The 11,006-nt window shown below is 47.5% G+C and overlaps 1 protein-coding gene across 1 annotated transcript in view; it reads right to left on the bottom strand.

Moving 5' to 3' along the window:
- Nucleotides 1-6: 6 nt before the first annotated feature.
- The window catches only part of NCKIPSD (NCK interacting protein with SH3 domain), a 33,776-nt gene continuing 22,776 nt past the window's right edge, over nt 7-11,006 (bottom strand). The window contains exons 9-13 of the mRNA XM_085318842.1: nt 6,298-6,378; nt 4,898-5,026; nt 3,031-3,123; nt 1,445-1,617; nt 7-879 (exon numbers count right to left, since the gene is read on the bottom strand). Of these exons, the coding sequence (XP_085174968.1) occupies nt 676-879; nt 1,445-1,617; nt 3,031-3,123; nt 4,898-5,026; nt 6,298-6,378 (680 nt within the window). The 3' untranslated portion in view covers nt 7-675. The remainder of the gene's footprint in view (nt 880-1,444; nt 1,618-3,030; nt 3,124-4,897; nt 5,027-6,297; nt 6,379-11,006) is intronic.

Here is an 11,006-nt window from a genome sequence, read left to right as displayed (position 1 = left end):
AAAAAAAAAAAAAAAAAAAAGCAGCTGCTGAGATAAGACCTCTAAGACCATAGGTAGACTGAAACCTAGAATTGAAGCTGAGAGCCAGGAGGGAGCGGAAGGCTCACCAGGCAAGGCGTTAGACAGTGCGCGAGCGAGCTACCTCCCTTGGCAGGGCTGCAGCACATTGGCACTAGCAGCAGAAAACAAAACAGATGTTACGAAAGCTTCTTCCAAGCACCAGCAGACTCCACTTGGTCACTGCAGGGAGAGATGCACATGGAAAAGAGGTGATTCCCCTAAGGCAAAGGCCTTTCGCTCTGGGACCTAAGGACACCAGCGTAGCTAAATGCACACAGCCATCCCAACTGCCAAGTCCCTCGCAAGCTCTCTGCCTTCTGTCAACACCAGCTGGTTAAATACCCTCCTGTCTCAAGCCTTGTATGCAAGCCTCAAGCTAGCGCCCAACTCCGCTCCGCCAAGCACTGACGTCCCCAGAGCACCAGGCCCCGGGGGCACCCCATGCCCCTCCTGCCGCTGGCATTTCTAAAGGGCCATGAACACTCTGTCCRAACCTTAGGCCTCACAGGGAGGAATATAAGGTATGAGCTGTACTGGAAGGGAATGGGGAGAAAGTGTCAACAGGAGACGTCTTTGATCCAAGTGGTTCAAGCTCCAGTCCAAGCCAAGGAGCGGTTAGCTGGTACCCGGAGAGATTTCTGGAAACTCTTTATAAATTTCCAAGATGATCAGTTTGTCCATCTGGCACTGCTGCCCCTCTTCCTCCTCTCCTAGGATGCGCTGCAAGATGCCCTGCAGGTCAGAGAGGCGGTGCTGGTGCTGCAGATATGGCGTCGAGCGGATGATGGCGTGCATCAGAGACAGATACTCCATTCTCAGCTGCCAAGTGGGAGGGGAGAAAAAACACAGAGCACAATGAAAGATTTAAAGTGAGATAAACAAGCATGCCAGGCTCCATTACAGCATGAGCAGGGGAACAGCTGCTGCTGTGTGACCAGCCAGAGAGCAACTCCAAAGGCACCTGCTTTTCCTTAAGACTCATTAGCTGCTGTGGAATACTGCCCTTTTCCCAAAGCAACTAATGTTTCTTCTTTACCCACTCTCACACATAAGTGCTTCCCCTGCCCCTTGCAGCACCAAAACCGAAAGATCCTCCTCTACTTCTACCACTCAGAATGGCCCTTTTCCAAAAGGTCCCCGAAGAGAAGGCAGCAGACCACCAGAAGCCCATCAAATCTTTCTCCAAACACACTTTTCTACTGCTGTGTGTCCAGGCAGGATAAATTCCCTCTTCCTCTTCATCTCCCAAGGTAGATTTGGATAATGTTCTGCCCACCCCAGAYTCCAGTCTTGCCTGCACCAAGCAGGTCCCATGCAGGGCCAAGTTACTTTGGGGAYTGCTCCTTTTCAGAGCCTCAGTGAGCCCAGGGGTTCCTGTGAGCACCTTGTCTCCAGGGGAGAGATCTGCGATCTGCCGCACCAAGATGTCTATCAGGACCATCATGTCCGTGTGGTAGAAGATGCTGGCAGTGTCCTTGCTGGCAAAGATGTCCTGAAGAAACTTCAGCACTGAGTGTGGGGGCTGAGGCTGATGCTTGAAGATACAAACTGGATCATCTGCAAGTGGCAGAGAGACTGCATTAAGCTTCACACTCCCCACTGCCCACCTCTGCCATCTTCAGTGCAAATCCCTTCATTAGACTACAGAGGTTTTGGAGAGGACACTGCCCTGACCTTGGCCAGCTGCTCCCTGCCTGTGGCTAGCTTTTGCAGATGCTACTGGAGTGCCTTGCATGAAGCTGCATAATCAGGATGGCAGCTCTGTAGGGCACCAAGCCATGAGACCAAACTCATTAGCATTAGCATTAATCCTTGTTTGCGTTTCACCTAACATCCCAGGTGAAAGCTCATTAGCACATCACCTCCCAGTGTTTCCCCCTCCTTGCTCAACAGCTACCATTCATTTTCCCCCAGTTTATTAAGTCTGGTCCAATGACCCCTCCAAACAGCCCACCAGTCCAGCAGAGCCTGTATCAGAAATGAGCTTTCACCATGCAGATCACACTAGTAACATTTCAGAAGCAAGAAAAGAAACACCTCCAGGTTTAAATTGCTCAGTGTATTCTGCCYTTTTCCAAAAGATGTCCCTGCAGACCACAGGAGGGGCTCTGGGACACTGCAGGGCCACCAACAGCTGTCAGGAAGGCGGGCACARGAGAAGCGTCTTCATTAGGTTGTGGTCTCCCTCTTTCTTCCCCAGCCCCTCACAGTAAGGTGACCCTGTAGGGAATCTGGCAGCGAAGGGCTAAACAAAGGCTTTGGGAGGAGGCCAGACAGAAGAGCGCTGAGATGTAAGCTGCCTTCAAGCTGACAGAGTATAGAGACAGTGATTTGCAGTCCCATAGAGAACTAAAACCAGAGTAAAAAAGAACTGCAAGCATCACAGGACGGGTTATATATCAACAAAGTGAATCTAAGCAGCTAGGCCCCCATGCTCCAGAAGGCATTAGAAAACACAATAGTGGCACACAGCACAGGCAGAAATACCTGCCACTGCTCTGCCTGCAGAGCTTTCTAACAATCCGCTTTGCAAAAGCTCTACACATACAGACCTCACTCTACGCCTGGAACAGGCACGAAGCTAACCCTCTGCTGGCAATTTTGGAACGGGAAGTTTCTCTCAAAGTGGCATTTCTCAAGGCAAAAATTCCCTCTGCTTCTGGCTACCAGCTGATGGCYAGTGCAGGTGGCAGGCAGGGTTTGTGTCCAGCACTGATGGAGCCCTGTTTGCCCAAGCACAGAAGTGGTGCGGGACCAAACCAACTTCCCTCCCAGGCAAGAGCTTGCCTACACTGCAGGCAGCCACTGCAAGACCGGGCTGATCTGACGAGGGGCCTGACAGGAGCTCCTTGGCTAGCAGCAGCCCTGACACATCCCACCCCTTCAGGAGTGCCAGGCTTGTCTAGCTGGTGCTCAGTTAGCATGAGTTGCACCCCTTGGTAGGAAGGTAGTAATGCCASAAAAACTCACCTCCCCTATTCAGCAGCAGCAGCAGCTTTTCTGTGAAAGTCTTGACATTCGAGTGCTTGCTTATTGTCGTCATGATCACACTGTGTTCTGGAACTAAGAGAAGAAACCTGCTTAGCAGATCCCACTGTCTGCTGAAGACCACAGTAATAGAAAAGTGGAGACTCCTATTTCACACCATTGCTCTGGGGAGCTTTGGGGCATCACGGTGTAAGAGTGCTAAGAAGAGTTTCAGCCCCAAAGACAGGGCAGGCAGGGGGAGGGAAGGATACTGAAAACAAAACAAGTTTGGAAACAGTGCATTRAACACTTAGGACTTCATGCTTTCTATGTGCATCTGGTTCATATGGGGGCACCAATCCAGCAAACCAAAGGAGACTCTGAAATACCTTACAAGGGCTTAATAACCTGAAACTTGACTTCTAACTCTTAGAAACCAACAGTTCCTGTCTAGTGTCTTCATACCAGCAGTGGCCCACTGGAATTTATCACCTTACAAGCTCTTATAGAAAATAAGGCCAGCTACCAAGAACACACAAGAAGGAAGTGGTACTTCTTCCCAGCACTCAGCACCAGTAATGCAAAAGGAGGTGCTGAAGAATCTCTTCTACAAAATGTCCCCTGTTTTGGGGGTGATTTCTTATAACAAAAATAYGTTCATTATAACGGATTCTATGTGCACACATGCATGTGTGCACATTAAACTGCAAGAAAAATAGAGCTGGTAGACAGAGGAATAAAAATTCAACCAGCTAATAAGGAACACGAAGATCATTTAACAATTTCTAAGCATCAGAAAACAAGTCACTGCTTTCAGCTATACCCCCAGTGCACAATAATCCCCCAGAAACACACTGCCGGTCATGCATTATTGCCTAATTACTGCAGCCAGCAAGCACGGTAACAGTGAGAAGAGGTAATGAATGAAAGCAGCAGAGACTATACTTAATCAGTCTCTGTGCAATCAACTTTCACATTAAATTAGAAACTTTCACATAAATGTTAATGAAGCACAACTCAAAAGTAACRGGCAAGTTACTGGACACTCCTTGCTGCTTTATCCTCTCCTCTCTCCCCAGCGCCAAGGATAAAGGCATCCAGCAGCACAAGAGGAAGTAAACAACAACCGGAACAGGAAAGTTTGCAAACACATCCAAGACTAAAAAGYGGCCTCTCTTAACAGGACTTAGCACTACTCTCCCGTCTTCGAGCAGCAGGCTTCAAAACTCCCGGGCAACCCTGGCAGGGAGGAGGCAAATTCCCTTCCTAGAGACCAGATGTTTTGTTATTTTTAAGGAGCTCAGCAGGGATGGGAAGATGGAGAATGAGCAAAGGCAGGAGAAAGTGCAGTGGAGGCTAAGGTTGAAGAGCTTGTCCCCAACACGTGAGCATCGAATGAGGATGCAGCTCCAGAGGAGCAGCTGGATAAGCAGAAGGTTTGTCAAGAGCTACAGAAGGCAGGACTTGTCTTTCTGGACTGATACTGAGAAATGCCCACTGAAGCATTTTCTTTTCCAAATCAGCTGTGCCTAGAGTTAACCCCCACGCATACTTTGCAGGCGCAGTCCAGCAATTGCTTTGGTACAGCAGTATGCAAATGTGAAGAGAAATTCACTGGGCTTCACTGAGGCACTGTGCCTCAAKGGGTCATTTGGTTGGACATGGGCTCTCAGGCTATTTTTTCTTTCTAGAATTTCGTCCAATATTTACGCAAGCACAAGAGAACACAGYGTATTGCCAGAGTGTAAGGGAAGCRCACAAGTTATCACAGCACCCTCAAGGTCCCAGTGAGATCCTGCATGCCCATTCTTCGTGCTCTCCCACTCCAGAGCGCTGAAATCCTGCCAAGGCARAGCAGCACCACACCAACCTGGAATGTGGAGGTTGAAGGCCAGAAGGACGTTGACAAATAAGTCGGGCAGCTGGTCGGTGGTGTCTGAGGGCAGCCCGTCCTCAATCACATCCAGCAGGAACTGCACAAACTGTGAGTTGAGATGCTCTGCACGTGAAGAAAGAGGAGGGTTTACAGCACAGTGAGAACAAACCAATAGACCAACAAGCYACTTCCCTCTGCTTTGATGCTTAAAAAACATCAGTGGAGTGCCAGTTTCAGCCACCAGGGAATTAACCACCCTGCAAGTGGACCAGACAACCAAYTGAAGTGTCTTTGCACAAGACACAAGTGGCTCAGAGAACTATCTACCATTCAGAGAAACACTGGAAGTAGTTTCCTAATGGGGGATTTTTTCTGGAGTAAATCCCAAATCCTGCTCTAGCTGCTGTTCCAGCAGCACCACCACCACTGAAGCCTTCAGGTAGTAAGAAATTTATATTCTTGACCACCGATTTAATTCATCTATTTTAAAACAAATAATCATCCACATCATTAATAATAACCCATTTTTTAATTTTGCTATTCGGAAAGCTCAGGAGCCCATGCAAATAAGCCCTCCTGCAGGAAATAATTGCCAGGGCTATATGAGGTGAGAACTGTGAGAGACGAGGAGATTCATTCCTTGGTCCCTGTGTACCAGCCTAAATCTTGCGTATGTTTATCAGGAAGGTAAGTGAAGCCGTAGAGGAGACGCTTATAAAATCCTCTACTGCATTTCTAGGAAAACGTAGCCCAGAGCTTCCCAAATACTAGGAACACCATATGGATGGGGGGAAAAAAGCAGGCAGAGATTGCTTTCCAGCTGAAGGCAGAATGAAAGGACAAAGGATGAAACAAGCAGCTCTGGCACATTTGCACCTCCCTGTTGACCGCAATACTCTCCACTTTCACGAAGGGCTTGAAATACATAGGGTCGCACTGTCCCGTCAAAAGTGAGAGCAGGAACAGGCCACATTATGTACCTGATAGTTAAGAGGGCTTTCACAGAGCGATCTGGGCTCTCAGTCTGTCAGCAGACAGAACATCTCTGAGGTAAGTAAGAGGTGCACATTTTAATGCAGGGCAGGRGCAAGACAAACTTGTATTTGAGACAAGCATGCAGGATAGGCCCAGCAGCTTTTCTGATAGCATGACATCTATCCTCTGCTGTTCCAACACAAATCTGTGCTGCTCTTTTTGCAAGTGTAGCATCTTCAGCTCAGTATTTCAGCAGCCAGGCTCTACTGGTAAAGAGTGAACCCTACTCGTGCTTGTGCTGGTCTCTCCCAGCCGCCCCAACTTTGGTCCCCAGGAAAGCTCCACTCCCCGCTGCCTCTCTACTCATCCAAGAGGTCCCACCACCAGTTTTCCCACCTTGCCAAGCCTTTGCTGCTCACCATAGTGATGATATGGCAGAGGCTCCCCCATGGAGAATATCATTGCCAGCACCAGTGCAGAATAGCACATCTTTTGATGATCTGCAAGATAAACACAGAGGTCCAGCCATTAATTCTTCTAAGGTTGCAAAACTCTATCCCCCGGTGATACCTGGAWAGTCACATGGTTAAGTGAAGATACTTAACATCTATTAGACTGCTCTTCAGTCCTGTATTTACTGAACCATAAGGTTGTTTTCCCCCCAACTCCTTAAACTCATGCCTTCCGCACCATGTGTTTCCAAATTGATTTGAGGATAATCACAACAAATTTTTTCCCTCCACTTAAGAGGATCTGGGCAAATTTGATGAGACTAATTAAAAACCTCCCCTGCACAGTCTCAGGACACCTCCCATAGTTATGTGATTACCAAACCCAGAAAAAGCATCCATCTGGCCACCTTGAAATAGTGCCTGTTCCAACTAATACCACCCCCGGACAGCTATGCTGCTTGTTACCATCTCTGCACTGTTCTACTTTYGCTACATCAGCTCTGCCTAGAGGTATAGAAAGTCTCTGGGGAGACCAGATCACTGTTCMTGACTCCAGCTGTGCATCTGCCCACTTCACAGGCCACACGTGTCTCCTGCATTAATAAGTCCCACTGCCTGCTAGGCCAACGCAATTTTTTGCTGGCAGCAGCTATACGTGAATACTCCACAGAACCACAGCTCTGCCCTTCCTGAATCTTAATTAATGGATACACCTCAGTAGATATTCACAAAGAAAAAGTCACAGAATAGGATCTGTGTCATAATAACAAACAGCCTCCATCCAGTTCAGTGAGTCTGAAGATTATAGAAAAATAAGTATTAATTTTATAAAGCAAGGTACCACACACACAGGCTAYATAAAGTTCAGTTACATCTGCCTGAAAGAGCCCAGGACACTTGTTACTAGAAAACTAAGTGTTTGTTTATAAASACTGACCAAAAGGGTACATTTTAATTAGTTAAAAAATATATGCYTTTCCTTTCAATGTATGATGCTTGTCCCCACAGTACTGCCTCYCAGTAAGATACCTGCTTCTTCCAATTCTCTCTCCAACTGCACTTCTCTTTGMACATATCAGTACATCTCTAAGCACCTGCACCCTCGAGTTTGCTTTAGACTGCACAGACTGCTGCCTTTGCTGTTACTGGATATACCKGGTTTTGGCCAAAGGACTGGCATCACTTGGCAGCTCACAGGTTTACTGTTAGCATGAGGAAAAGCAGCCTAGAGAATCATTCCAGTCTAATACCCCTGAAAAGTCAGCTCTGTATGCAAGGCATCTATAAAMAAAGTACATACAGACTTTGTCAAAGCTCAGCAAGACACCTAAGTTGCCAAAGAGCGAAAACCTTGAGTAAAGATGTATTTAGATCATTAACAAGATGCTCATTTAGAGCGCTAACAAAAATAAGAGTTTCCACCAGAGCAGCCTAGACCATGTGGCAGCAAAAGAGAACTGGAACCTGCTGTTTACTTGCAATATAAAAGCTGGGGAGGACATTTAATGACTTACATATAATTCCTACTTATATAAGGAGCTCTCAGCTAGAAGGTGTCAGCGATGCCACAGCTCACTGTAACAGAAAAAGAATCTGACACGCATTCAGGTAATGGGAACCTGCAAAGTTAGAGCAGACAGGTAAGAAATGCTCCTAGGCATAACCAACCACCTACCCATACAGCTGGGAAAAAACCCTCTTGTCTGGCTAAGTTCTTTCATAATTGTTCACTACACGATTTCCTCATACTTTCCTCCAAGGCATCTGGAGCTGGCTATCAGAGGCAGGATGCTGCAATAGGCAGATACAGGGACCTGCTGTTCCCAAGTTCTTAACAAGGCTTTCACAAACTAAACATTCTCTCTCATCTCATCATGAGCAATGAAATAATGATCAGAGAGCTAAAAGCCAGTGATAAACATGTGGTTGTAACAAATATGGAGAAAGAGATTAATTAGACATGGGATGGGGGAGGGTAGTTTAACATGTCCTTGGCCCATCTGCTATGAACTAACATCCATTCATCTTGGGTGACAGCAAACTCCACTACTAAATGGCAAATCTTGCCAGATTTGCCTAAAGTCAAMGGATGCTGAAAAGTGGAGTCAGAAAGCTGAACTGGGAATAATCCAGATCAACCCAGTGCATTCACTCTGCACAGACTCTGCAAGTTTCTGGAGTGTTCCTACTGCAGCAAGACTTCCCCCTTGGCTGCATCCTTCAGCATGCTAGCATCACGCTGAAGCACAGAGTTATTGCCATTCAAAGCACAGCATTTTTTTCCCCCTTTCGGAGTGGTATCAGTGTCTGCAAGAAAATAAATAGCATTAATATAATTCTTCWCAAGGAATACACAATGGCAACCCACCAGAGAGTGTCCGCTGACGTCAGACTGACAAGAATCACTCAAAGGGCTAAGAGGGGCAGAGAAGATGAGGCTGTTTGCCCACTGGCTTATAYTTCTCAGAGGCCTTCAAAGACTTTGCTTTCCATCTCTAAATACAGCAGTGCAAAATCATGGCACTGGGAGCAGAGACAACTGTCTACAACTCGTGCAAAAAGAGCCTGACAGATGACTTGTACGTATACTGAACTGCAACAGGGGAGAGCTGCGATTACAGAGTGGATTATCCCCGTCTGTTTTCTTTGGAATTGTTCTGGCTAATTCTGCCTTGCTGTGTCTTATTATAAGCTCTTCTAACACACTGATAGATGTGCAAGCCAGCTGCAGCTGAGGGAAGTGGCTGTCCAGAAGCAATAAAACCCAAGCATCTGGCAGAAGAACTGGACAGCAGCCAACATGCCTGCATCAATCCCAGGGTAAAGTGCCTGCTCATCAAAGGCACCCACAATCCATGCACACAGCTTCAGCCTCAAGTGTTCTTCTGTAACAAGCCCGGAGGGACCCTACAGAGTTTCTGCAGCCAGTTCAACAGTCCCTGGGTGCTTAGTGCTGGCACCGATTGCTCTGGCTCCTGCCATCTGCAGAAGGGATTAGCTATTCCATGGTATGTCACGGATCAGCTGCTATTTCCCGCTTTCTAGGACCAAAATAAGCTCAAGTCACTGCAGGATTCAAGGTCATGTTTTCACGCAAGGTACTATCTGCCATTTGGTGGCATGACATGAAAGGASCAGAATGGTAGGAGGGATCTGCTAATGGCCTCAAACACCTCTGAAGGGCAGATATGTCCAGGGCAAGGATGGTTACTTCTTTGCAACCCTGCTGTTAAGGCCAAGGGGACTGAATGCTCTACAGATGACATTCCTCTGACCAGTGCCTGCCCTTGCTTAGCACAAGGAAAGCAGCACAGGATCTCAACACCAATTTGGGAGGCTCCCATAACCAGATTGTCTATCAGCAAAGAAAGGGCAGGAAGAGCAGCTTTTCACCRTTTGAGTGTATTGTCTCAGTATTAGACCAAAGAGGACAGAAAGCATCTCATCTTGAGGCAAAACTAAGGAGAGAAGGGATGCTGCATGGCTGCAGGTTGGAAGTGCAGAGGATGTAGCAGATGCGAGAAACGCTCATGCCACTTTTTAYCCGCCTCCACTGCAATGCTTTTCAGGTCCCCAAAGCAGAGTCTAACACTTGCTGGGAGAGAGGCGTGATTCAACTAGAAATGCTAGGGGAAGARACAGAGAGAACTGGGCACATGTCAAGATGGATAATGCTTAGCCTACGTGGAGATCAGCAAAAGTGCGCAGAAGTCGCCTACACCAGAGCTCARTGCTCCACCACGAGGAAGAGGCCGAGTTATCCATGCTACTCAGGGCTGTGCAGACCCAGGAAAGATCCCTACTACCTGCTCTGCCACCAGGCAGGGAGCAGCAAGGGGCTCTGCAACAGCCCAGGACCTGCCCGCCCCGTGAAGGCGGCCAGGAGGACAAAGCGGGAGACTGCAGCCAGTTTGAGCGCAGCACAGGAAACATCCACCTGGAGACAAACTTTATGAATTAGTGATGGAGGCAAGAGAAAGCTTATTTTTCAGCAGCACAAGATCAGGAGTGACCTTGTCACAGTAACACAGTCATAGCCCCATCACCAAGTGTTATTTGCCTCTCAGGCAGAAAAACCTCAGCCTAGAGAAGAGGCTTCTCATGCGTACCCAGATAAAATACTAACAGCGTGTTAAGTTCACTGCATATGATTGCTAGACTGTGGTAACASAAAGAGAAAGCTTAGCCAGTTTAAGCAAAATGATCAGTCCCTCTTCACACCAACCCAATGTAATTTGCACTGCCCTGAGCTGAAACAGTATTTTTCAATCGCTCCCCAGCACCATCTTTCAAGTGTTTACATTTCAAAGAATCTAAGCAAAGGTAAGCCTTCTGCAATAGGGTCAACTTCCACCCCTCCACAYGCCCCAGTGCAGACACCCAATTAGCCCCACTGGTCTTATCCACAGCCCAGACAGCTTGGCACTGTCTAGAGTAGGAGATCTCACACGACTGGAGATGTTCTGGACGTCTAAGGCAGCGTTTGTGGAAATGTATTTGGTCAAGTGAAATGGATGGGCAGTTCCTGTCCTGAGCAGACACACTAATCCCTACACAGTCCCATCACCAGGTTACGCTTCTCCGTGACTCAATGACACTCACAGCAAAGCAATGGGGAACAGCAGCAAGACTCTGAATACTGGGTTTGATGCACAAGGTCATGCAACAGCTACTTT

The sequence above is a fragment of the Rhea americana genome, unplaced genomic scaffold (assembly GCF_003343005.1).
Source record: "Rhea americana isolate MKP2758 unplaced genomic scaffold, rheAme1 scaffold_555, whole genome shotgun sequence".
NCBI lineage: Eukaryota > Metazoa > Chordata > Aves > Rheiformes > Rheidae > Rhea > Rhea americana.
Note: the sequence above shows the minus strand (reverse complement) of the source record. Positions and strands in the feature narration are given on the sequence as shown.